Below are 12,055 nucleotides of genomic sequence, written 5' to 3' on the forward strand. Positions count from 1 at the left end.
GGACAGGGCTTTGTAACCACCATCATGACTCATAAGAGTAAGGCAGAAATAATACTGTGTGATTTACGGTTCCTGGCTGGTAACTTCCACAGCCCTGTTACAGTCTTTTGTTATAATGCTGGGTGTGTTAGGCCTCAGGGGCAGGAAGCAGAATCTCTCCTGCCCTCCTTTCTGACTGTGAGTCTTAAGATCCTCTCCAAAGGCACTGGGTGGCTCATGCCTACAGTCCCAGCACTTTGGGAGGCAGAGGCGGGAGGCTCACTTGGGCCCAGGAATTCAATACCACCCTAGGCAACATAGCAAGACCCTGTCTTATATTTTAAAAATAATGAAATAAAACAAAAGGCCCTCTCCAGTGAGGGTCCTGCCTCATACCCCAGGGGAAGGAATAGTGACGTGAAGCTTCCATAAAAACCCAAAAGAATGAGTTCAGTGAGCTTCCGGATAGCAGAACATATGGAGGTTCCTAAAGGGTGGCACACCCAGGGAGGGCATGGAAGCCCTGCACTCTGTCCCCCGATACCTCACCCTACATATCGCTTCATCTATACACTTTGCAATATCCTTTATAATAAACCACTAAACCTAAGTGTTTCCCTGAGTTTTGAAAGCCACTCCAGTAAATTAATCAAACCAGAAGAGGGGGTCATGAGAACTCCAACTTGACGCCACTCGGTCAGACATTCCAGAGGCCAGGACTTGTGACTGGTGTCTGCGCCAGGTGGAGGTGGTTAGGGTCTTGGGGAATGAGCCCTTAACCCATGGGATCTGACACTATTTCCAGGTGGATAATGTCAGAGGTGTTTGGACCAGAGCGACTCCATCCTGATTAGGGGCTGGGTAAAATAAGGCTGAAACCTACAGGGCCGCATTCTCAGGAGGTTAGTATTCTAGGTCACACACAGGATGAGATAGGAGGTCGGCACAAGATACAGGTCACAAAGACCCCACTGGTAAAACAGGATGTGGTAAAGAAGCCAGCCAAAAGCTGCCAAATCCCATATGGCAATGAAAGTGATGTCTGGCCGTCTTTGCTGCTCATTATAAGCTAATTATAATGCATTAGCATGCTAACAGACACTCCTACCAGTGTCATGACAATTTACAGGGGCCATGAGAAGTTACCCTAAAAGGTCTAAAAAGGGGAGGAACCCTCAGTTCCAGGAATTGCCCATCCCTTTTCCGGAAATTTATGAATAATCTACCCCTTCTTTAGCAAATGATCAAGAAATAACCATTAAAATAGCCAACCAGCAGCCCTCAGAGCTACTCTGTCTATGGAGTAGCCATTCTTTTTTTCCTTTACTTTCTTAATAAATTTTCTTTTACTTTATGGACTCGCCCCGAATTCTTTCTCGTGCAACATCCAAGAACGTTCTCTTCGGGTCTGGATTGGGACCCCTTTCCCGTAATAACAGTGTGGGAATTGAATTGGAGGACACCTAGCTGGGGTTCACTGCTTGGTGGTGGGGAGAAATCCCCAAACCTTTGATCACAGAAGTCTCCTATGTTGACTATTGTTGTGGTGGTGTGAGAGTAGAGGAAAAACTCGGTTGGAGAATTTTTCCTGAAAGAGTAGTTTTGAGGCTAGGGCATAAACAGCAATAGAGCTTCAATCTGGGCTCAGTCAGCTGAGACATACAGATCTTGGGCCCTAGGTCAGCATATAAGAAGGCTGCCTACTCTGTGACCGCCATCCTGTGGAGACCACATGGAGAACAAATAATGCCAGAAGAGCCTTCAACTCCTTGAGTTTTGCAGCCCAGATGGCAATGAAAGTGACCTCTGGTCATCCTCACTGTTCATTATACACAAACTGTGAAGCATTAGCATGCTAAGAGACACTCCCACCATCGCCATACAAGTTAGGGAGCCTGTGAGCTGACTCTAACCCCAGCCACTGACAGCAACCGTGTGACAGACCCCAAGCAAAAACCACTTAGCCATCCTAGTCAACCCCAGAAACATGAAAAATAATTTTAAAACGATGCTTGTAATTTTAAGCTGTTGATTTTGTTACATAGTGGTAACCATGCAATATACAATCCAGTTATTAATACAAAACATTTATTTTACTTATATTGTAAGCAGAAGACTAATAAGAAAAGATTTTGGTTTTTAACAAAGGATAACAGTAATTTGAGAGTTTTTTTAAAACTACCCTAATTACAAAATTCTAAACTGGCAAAACTAATCAAAGTAGCATTCCAACTCATCTAAATAGATGGCCAAAGAGTCGTTGCTGTTTTTTTTTTTCTTTTTTTGAGACAGAGTCTCGTTCTGTCGCCCAGTGTGGAGTGCAGTGGCGTGATCTCGGCTGACTGCAAGCTCCGCCTCCTGGGTTCACGCCATTCTCCTGCCTCAGCCTCCCCAGTAGCTTGGACTGCAGGCGCCTGCCACCATGCCCAGCTAATTTTTTTTTTTTTTGTATTTTTAGTAGAGACAGAGTTTCATTATGTTAGCCAGGATGGTCTCGATCTCCTGACCTCGTGATCCGCCCACCTTGGCCTCCCAAAGTGCTGGGATTACAGGCGTGAGCCACCTCGCTGGCCATTTTTTGTTTTTTGTTTTTTTTTTTTAATAGAGTCAGGGTCTCATCATGTTGCAGCCCAGTAGGTCTCAGCCTTATTTTACCCAGCCCCTATTCAGGATGGAGTCACTCTGGTTTGAATGACTCTGCCATTATCTACGTGGAAATAGCATCAGATCCCATGGGTGGAGAGCTCATTTCCCAAGAACCCCACCTCCCCGAAACTGCTGAAATTACAGGTGTGAACCACCCCACCCAGTCTTCAAAGAGTTTTCAAAAACCAGTGACCACCAAAAATCTTTTTTAACTTCCAAAAATGACATTAAATCATTTCTCATTTACTTCCCATAGGCCAGCAATTCCCAAAATGTGGTCCCTGGAGCGACAAAATTAACATGATCTGGACACTTGTTAGAAATGGGAAACTCTGGAGGTGTAGCCAGCTGATTCTGATGCACATTAAGTTTGAGAACCAGTGACCTGGGCTTGGGCATATTATTTCTTTCAAATTTAAAAGCACATCGCCAGGCGCAGTGGCTCATGGCTGTAATCCCAGCACTTGAAGAAGCCAAGGCAAGAGGATCGCTTGAGCCCAGGAGTTTGAGACCAGCCTGGGCAACGTGGCAAAACCCAGTCTCAACAAAATATGTAAAAATTAGCCAGACATGGTGACGTGTGTCTGTGGTCCCAGCTACTCAGGAGGCTGAGGTATGAGGATTGCTTGAGCCCAGGAGATTGAGGCTGCAGTGAGCCATGATCGTGCCACTGCACTCCAGCCTGGGTGACAGAGCAAGACTCTGTCTGAAAAAAAAATAAATAAATAAAAGCACTTCATTTCATGTGTTCTTTATTATACCTTATGACATGGTGAGGACTTGTGGCAAATAATGAAAGAACTCATTCAAATTGACATAAGAGGAAGAGCTGGGGACAGAAACTTAGATTCCTAAATTCAACATTTTGTGGATACATATGGACAGTGAATATCTTTCCAAAATTATATGAATTTATAATTTTGAAGGAGTTAATTGCAAAAGCATCCTAGTAATTTTGGCGTATACATTTAGGGGTTATGTAACAGAAAGAAGCTTCTCATTGGAACCTTAGCTCCACCTTTACTGCTGTGTAATATTAGTTAAGAAACAACTCTTCCGAGCCTCCTTTTATAATGGATGAGACCACTGCTTCAAGGGTTAATTATTATTGCCAACAACTGGGCTCTCACTATGCGCCAGACATGACTCTATATGCTTAGAGAAATTACTTCGTTTTATACTTATGAGATCACTATAAGATAGGTATTATAACTATCCCAATTTTATAGATAAAGAAATTGAAGCACAAATGATTAAATTCTCCAAGTCATAAAGGTTCCTAAGATCGAATTTGAGCCCAGGAAGTCTGACTTCAGAACCTGAATGCTTAATCACGTGCCTTCTCACTTAAGGTAATTAAATGAGATGATTCATATATGGAACATAATACAGAATGTATTGCAGGAATTCAATAAACAAAAGTTGTTATTTTATCATTATATCTATTATTATTTTACTATTGCCATATTTTAGCACTTAATAGGAAGACTATTATTATTTCCAGCACCCCTATTATTCTGGGAAAGATGTCCAAATCATTCAAAAGTAAAGTGCAATGAGAATCAAGACAATGGGAAGTATATTGTGCATCTGGTTAATTGTGTACCCTGAAAAGGACCAGGGAAAGAATTCTCTAAACATTTTATGCTTATAATTATTTCAACTCATGGCTGAAGGAGGACATTTAATTACATGGCCCTTAACATGTATAACTAGACATTATTGCTGGTCATAAAAACATGGAATTAGCATTAAAATCGAATCATAATATTGTTCTCAATGACCTTTTCTCAATTATTAGAAGATCTCAGAAGAAAGGTGACTTATTAAAATATCAACAGGGCTGGCTTTTTAATTGCCAATTTTCCCACCAGCTATCCTTTCTATTTGCTCTAAATGATTTTTCATTGACATCACAGAAAATGTAAGATTATCTGAAAAATTAGCTGCCAAGATTTATCTTCAATCCAACTGTCTACAGGAAAATTTTTAAAGACATTTTCGGCTTCCTCTGGTAAATATGATAAAGCCCGTACTGCCCAAGAGATATTTTAGCAGGAGAAGCTACTTAGTACCCACAGTGAAGTGCAAGCATGTCACTCTCTTTAATTCCCATGTACTTACTTCCACTGCATAGTGCAAAGCCGATGAGCCAGGGTGCAATGACAGGTTCTGAAAAGGCTTGATATGAGGTTTCTCCCATCCAAACTCTGAGGACCACTCCACCGTCAGCATGTGATCCGTGAACACAGTTCCAAAAACCAGATTATTGGGGTCTGGTTTTTCCTTTAAAATGGTAGCTGGTGTGACTATTAAGTCTTTAGCCTGGGGAAGAAAAATCATCACTATTTATAGAAAAGTTACTGAGCATTCGCTGGCTGGATGATACAGAGGGCAAAAAGGGAAATCAATTGACTTTTAAAGATTGGCAGCTGACACAGAAATTTAACACTCTGAGCTGAACAAATCATGCCTGCATTCAGAATTCGGCCAGTTATTCATAATCTCTGCACGGTACACTGCCTAATAGAATATCAGAACCAAATGTCAGTGATATATAGAAGAGGGACAAAATAGCAGATGGGGTAAAATGATGCAAAAAAAGAATACAACCCTTTTTCACTCTCATCATAGGACTCATGTTGAGTATTGGGAAAGAGGAAAGAGATGTTTTCCCTAATAAAAAATGGCAACACTCACAATGATTTGTTAAACTAAAATGAATGTCATTAAGTACTGAACTGCTATTTAGCAATGGTTACACTCCAACTGCCCCAAAGAATTGTTGGCATAAGCCTTCAAAATCCTCTGGGTGCACTGGAGAAGAAGTGAGCAAAGTGAAGCAAATGTTTTCCTCTTTGAAAACAGGAAAGTTGAGAACGAACACTAAGATATAAATCCTCTGTTCTGTGTGGAGGAAACAGTGAACAAAGGAACTCTTATTTAAACAAAGATAAATCAGAGTAATAGGAAACAACTCCCCACAAGCAGCATCTCACCAGCTCCTGACATAACCAGTTTGCCCACTGCAAAGGGCCAAACATTAAGCATACAAATTGCATGTGATACCACCACTAACTTTATAGCAGCTGTGGAATGCTGACAAAAACACAGGAGACTAGCACTTTGGGAAGTCGAGGCACGTGGATCACAAGGTCAGGAGATTGAGACCATCCTGGCTAACATGGTGAAACCTCGTCTCTACTAAAAATACAAAAAATTAGCCAGGCGTGGTGGCATGCACCTGTAGTCCCAGCTACTCAGGAGGTTGAGGCAGGAGAATCGCTTGAACCCAGGAGGCGGAGGTTGCGGTGAGTCAAGATCGCACCACTGCACTCCAGCCTGGGTGACAGAGCAAGACTCTGTCTCAGAAAAAAAAAAAAAGAAAGCAAAGAAAAGAGAAAAGAAAAGAAAAAAGGAAAAAAGAAACACAAGGGAATAAAAAAACGGGCAAGTTCAACCTGTAACAGGTTGTGAAGGGATGTCAAACTCCATCTCTTTGAATATACAAAAATAGTCATTTCCCTCCCAAATTGAATACAGACCTTCACTTTACATCATCTGCTCTTATCATTATTTTTAAAATGATCTAATGACCTAATTCTGTTTAATTCACTACCTTGCAGCTACCTGAGTCATTTAATATATTATGAATCATAGTAAATTATATTTTTAGAACAATATTCAGGCTGAAAACATATTCTAAAACAACCAGAAAGCTCATATCACAATGACACAAAAGGCATTAAGGATAGAATATTACTGTAATGTTCAGGCTAGTCTAGTAATGCTACTTTGTAATATGCCAATAAAATGCTAAGTTGCAATAAAAAATTGACTTTGTTCTACCATTATTATTATTATTTTGTATTTTTTTTAGAGACAGGGACTCACTATGTTGCCCAGGCTGGTCTTGAACTCCTGGGCTTAAGCAATCTGCCTGCCTCAATCTCCCAAAGTGCTAAGATTACAGGCATGAGTCACTGTGCCCAGCCTGTTTTACCACTATTTAATTCAAGTAAAAACGTTAATTAAAGACTTTTTACTAAGTATAATAAGTTTATTTAAAGAAATATATTCCAGCTAAATTATTTTTAGCTTTGAATCCCTTTTCTCTCCCGTTATCCTCTGGACTAGGTAGGGGGTCAGGCAGACTTTACTTGCAGACCAAATGCAGCCAGCTGGCCTGTTTTGGAATTAAAATGTTATTGGAACATAGTCACACCATTCTTGTATCGTCGGTGGCAGCACAGCCAACTAGTTGTAACAGAAACCTGATGGCCCTCAAGCCTAAAATATTTGTCATCTAGCCATTTAAGAAAGTTTAGCCGGCTGGGCGCAGTGGCTCACCCTGTAATCCCAACACTTTGGGAGGCAGAGGCAGGTGGATCACCAAAGGTCAGGAGTTTGAGATCAGCCTGGCAAACACAGCAAAACCCTGTCTCTACTAAAAATCCAAAAATTAACTGAGTGTGGTGGTGGGCGCCTGTAATCCCAGCTACTTGGGAGGCTGAGGCAGGAGAATTGCTTGAACCTGGGAGGCAGAGGTTGCAGTCAGCAGAGACACACCAATGCACTCCAGCCTGGGCAATAAGAGTGAAACTCCATCTCAAAAAAAAAGAAAGAAAGTTTAGCAACCCCTATTCTGGACTATTTAGACAAGAAGTCTGGCTAGAGATTTACAGTTGAATTCCAAAGCTAACACAGTGCCTAGCACACAGAATAGTAAAGAGTTTCTTAAATACTGAAGATGCCTGGCTGCTTTCAGATACACTCGTAGAAGATGTCCAGGATTTAAAGAGAGTGAAATTCTAACACAAACTTTTTATTACATGAATAGTTTCACAGTATTCTTGCACAATAAACACCTGTGATTTGCCTTGGGTTAGCTTTTATCAGTGAATGGGGAGGACCCTGGGCTAAAAAACATTTGGAGCCATATTAATACAGTAAGACAAACTTAATGCAAATTTTCTTTTACTAAGACTACTTAGTAAAAGGGGAGCAGGTAGTAAAACACAAAACAAAAACAGAAAGATGAGAGTGGGTGACAAGAATGATTATGGTCCAGTATGTATAATTTTTAGTTTTCTGAGACCTCTCCTTAAAATACCCATAGGACCCACAATAACCCACTATTCCAGAGAGATCAAATTAGTGGCAAAGCAGGGATAAAATAAGATCATTTCTAACCTCAAATAAGTGTTCTTATAATTAGAACTTCATAATATCAGTTAAATTTCCAACAATTAAAGACAAATTATTACATTTCTAGGTATGACTTCTATTTCAGTAAACTGCTACATTCTTTCGTAAGACACGTTATTTCTTAATGATATGAATAGCAACCTCTAACTTTCTGATTTGTACCTAAGCAGTGCCCTATATCCAGTTTTGTTTTATTTTGTTTTTCTTTCAGATGGAGTCTCACTCTGTCACCCAGGCTGAAGGGCAGTGATGTGATCTGGGCTCACTGCAACCTCCGCCTCCCAGGTTCAAGTGATTCTCCTGCTTCCGCCTCCCGAGTAGCTGGGACTACAGGCATGTGCCACAACACCCAGCTAAGTTTTGTATTTTTGGTAGAGATGCAGTTTCACCATGTTGACCAGGCTGGTCTCGAACTCCTGACCTCAGGTGACCCACCCACCTCGGCCTCCGAAAGTGCTGGGATTACAGGTGTGAGCTACTGCACCCGGCCTATATCCAGTTTTTCAAAGTAATATACGATTAGATGGCTTCAGAATCTCATCATGAACTTTCCTCTATTTGAAAAAAAAATTCTGCAACTCTGAAAATCAAAAATAACAACTTTTAACCTGAGCTCAAAGAGAAATTACCTAAGAATACTAAATTAGGTAATAGAGTTGAAATTAGGTGATAGAGTTGAATAAAGTTCAAACGTAAACAAGCAATATTAGCTGAAGACGTGTGACTCGTTTGGGGCAGATATGAAATGCAGTTTTAAGGGAACAATTCCTTTCCTTTTTTTTTTTTTTTTTAGACAGAGTCTCACTCTATCTCCAGGCTAGAGTGCTGTGGCACGATCTCAGCTCACTGCAACCTCCAACTCCCACCTTCAAGGGATTCTCCTGCCTCTGCCTCCCGAGTAACTGGAATTACAGGCATGCGCCACCACGCCCGACTAATTTTTGTATTTTTTTAGTAGGGATGGGGTTTCACTATGTTGGCCAGGATGGTCTCGATCTCCTGACCTCATGATCCGCCTGCCTCGGCCTCCCATAGTGCTGGAATTACAGGCATGAGCCACCGCGCCGGGCCACAATTCCTTTCCTAAAGGAAACAAATTTTATAAACAATTTTTATCAGTGTTCTTTAAAAAGTATTTTCTTTTTCTAGATTTCCTTTCCAAAGATAAATAAAAATAATATTTTGTCAAATGATACTTTCTTCTGCATAATTAGTCTGTCTCTTTCCAATGCTCCACATTCCCTGATGACATCGAAGTCAGGATGTTTCACACCATATGTTTGTGGAAGAATTTGGAATGCCACAATAACTGATTGTGAAATGGCAAGAAATATTGACAAAAACAGGGCATATTAAAAACAACTTCCTAATTCAAAGTTTGCAGTTGGGTAATTATTTGTTCTGAAATAGGGAGGCTCAGGCCAGGGAAGTGTAAATTTGTTGAAAGCACCTGAAAACTGTTTCAGCCAGGGTTCAGTCAACACCTTTTTTTTTTTGCTCTGTTGCCCAGGCTGGAATGCAGTGGCACAATCTCGGCTCACTGCAACCTCCACCTCCCCGGTTCAAGCAATTCTCGTGCCTCAGCCTCCCAAGTAGCTGGGATTACAGGCGTGTGTCATCACACCTGGCTAATTTTTGTATTTTTAATAGAGACAGGGTTTCACCATGTTGGCCAGGCTAGTCTCAAACCCCTGACCTCAAATGATCCACCCGCTTCGGCCTCCCAAAGTGCTGGGATTACAGGGGTGAGTCACCATGCCCTGCCTGTTGTTTTATTACAGAAACAGAAATAGAGAAATAAGCCAAACACACACACAAAAAAAAACCAGAAAAACAAATATTGCATGTTCTCACTCATGTGTGAGAGCTAAAAAAAAGTTGATCTCATGGAAGAAGAGAGTATTAATAGAATGATAGATATCAGAAGATGGCAGGGGGTGGGGAGGGTGTAGGTGGAGGAAGAGAGGTTGGTTAATGAGTACCAACATACAGTTAGATAGAAGCAATAAATTCTACTGTTCATAACAGAATAGGGTGACTATAGTTAACAACAAGGTAGGCTATATATATATATATTGTTTGTTTTTGTTTTGTTTTTTGAGACAGAGTCTCGCTCTGTCACCCAGGCTGGAGGCAGTGGCGCGATCTTGGCTCACTGCAACCTCTGCCTCCCGGGATCAAGTGATTCTCCTGCCTCAGCCTCCTGAGTAGCTGGGATGACAGATGCGCACCACCACACCTGGCTAATTTTGCATTTTTAGTAGAGATGGGGTTTCGCCATGTTAGTCAGGCTGGTCTCAAACTCCTGACGTCAAGTGATCCACCCGCCTTGGCCTCCCAAAGTGCTGGGATTACAGGCGTGTGCCACCGTGCCTGTACTTACATATTTTTAAATAGCTGAGGGAGAATTTGAAATGTTCCCAACACATAGAAATGCTAAATACTCAAGGTGATGGACACCACAAAGACCCTGAGTTGATCATTACACAGTCTATGCATATAACAAAATATCACATGCAACCCATAAGTATGTACACATACTATGTATCAATAAAAAAAAGAGAAAAGTGTATCAAAAGCCAAGATGGTCTATAAAACCTACGATTTTTCTTCCCTAAATTATCAGTATCATTTTTACACATGCCTTATTACATATGTGCTGTGAATACATCCACCATAACTCATGTTTTGATGTGTAAATACATGAGTGTCAACAGGCAATTCCCCTAACTAAAACCTAATATACAGACATCTAAATTAACAAATAAAAAGATTATTTATGGCCAGGCATGGTGGCTTATGCCTGTGACCCAGCATTTTGGGAGGCCAAGGCGGGAGGGCTGCATAAGCCCAGCAGTTGGAGACCACTCTGGGCAACACAGGGAGATCCCATCTCTAGAAAAAATGACAAAATTAGTTGGGCCTGGTGGCATGCAAGCCGATAGTCTCAGGTACTTGAGAGGCTAAGAGGATCACTTGAGTCTGAGAGATCAAGGGCGAAAGTGATCCCTAATTGATGGTGCCACTGCACTCCAGTCTGGGCAACAGAACAAGACTCTGTCTCGAAAAAAAAGAAAAAGAAAGAAAAAGATTATTTAAATTTGAGTTGATATTTTTCTTTGCAAAGAATTCTTCAGGCTGAGCTTGGTGGCCCACGCCTGTAATCCCAGCACTTTGGGAGGCTGAGGTAGGTGGATTGCATGAGGCCAGGAGTTCGAGTCCAGCCTGGCTAACATGGTGAAACCCCATCTCTACTAAAAATACAAAATTAGCTGGGCATGATGGCACACGCCTGTAATCTCAGCTACTCAGGAGGCTGAGGCAGGAGAATCACTTGAACCTGGGAGGCAGAGTTTGCAGAGAGCAGAGATCGTGCCACTACACTCCAGCCTGGGTGACAGAGCAAGACCCTGTCTCAAAAAACAGAAAAGAAATTGCAATATTCTAATTTTGCTTTTTAAAAAATCCTTGCTAAGGTGACAGCAAGAGAAGGAAAAAGAAAAATAAAATAAAAATTCCTTGCAAGTAGAGACCTAATCTTGAATTCACCTTTGGATGTCCAATGCATGGCACAGTCTCTAGCACACTATGAGAGCTGAATGTGTGAGAAATTGATGAGTCAAGTTTCCTTCCCTCTCTGAACCACCAGGATGTGAGATCATTAGGACACTCTGTGCTATGGATGACAATTGACAGTGACTCAAACAGGCAGAAGAGCAGCACTAGGCATAAAAAGAAGAAGCTAAAACCTCCACGAGGAGAGCGGGTAGGAGATAATGACTTATAGAAAAAAAAATCACATCTTACATTTGTATTTGTACAATTTTCAACGTGCTTTATTTGTTTGTCACTATTTGAAGTATGAGCTAATTACTATATAAACCCCACAATTCAGATAGAAAAGAAGAAAATGCAACACTTTCACTGTAGAGTGTTATGTGCTGCTGGAAGAGAAAAATCACAGTTTAACTTTTTCTACAAGTAGAGTGAAGGTTTGTACTTATTATGGAATCAGATAAACAACTAGGTTAATACTTACGAATTGACTATTTTTCAAGAAAAATGTATGACTCAAAATAAAATCAGCAATTAGCTGCTAGATAATTTTTGTTGTGATGAATGTACTGTCACTCTCTAAATGGCTTTTTTTCCTCTAAGAGTAGAATTTTAAACGTCTGGCAACACAACCTAGGAACTGGGTAACCCACACAGTGAAAATTTA

At 41.0% G+C, this 12,055-nt stretch overlaps 1 protein-coding gene across 3 annotated transcripts in view; it reads right to left on the reverse strand.

Annotated features, from left to right (window-relative positions):
- The window catches only part of BCAT1 (branched chain amino acid transaminase 1), a 133,506-nt gene that overhangs the window by 74,423 nt on the left and 47,028 nt on the right, over positions 1–12,055 (reverse strand). For all 3 annotated transcript variants that reach the window (XM_032159833.2, XM_032159832.2, XM_032159834.2), the window contains exon 3: positions 4,750–4,950. In XM_032159833.2, the coding sequence (XP_032015724.1) occupies positions 4,750–4,950 (201 nt within the window). The remainder of the gene's footprint in view (positions 1–4,749; positions 4,951–12,055) is intronic.

Source organism: Hylobates moloch, unplaced genomic scaffold, assembly GCF_009828535.3.
Source record: "Hylobates moloch isolate HMO894 unplaced genomic scaffold, HMol_V3 SCAFFOLD_8, whole genome shotgun sequence".
Classification (NCBI taxonomy): domain Eukaryota; kingdom Metazoa; phylum Chordata; class Mammalia; order Primates; family Hylobatidae; genus Hylobates; species Hylobates moloch.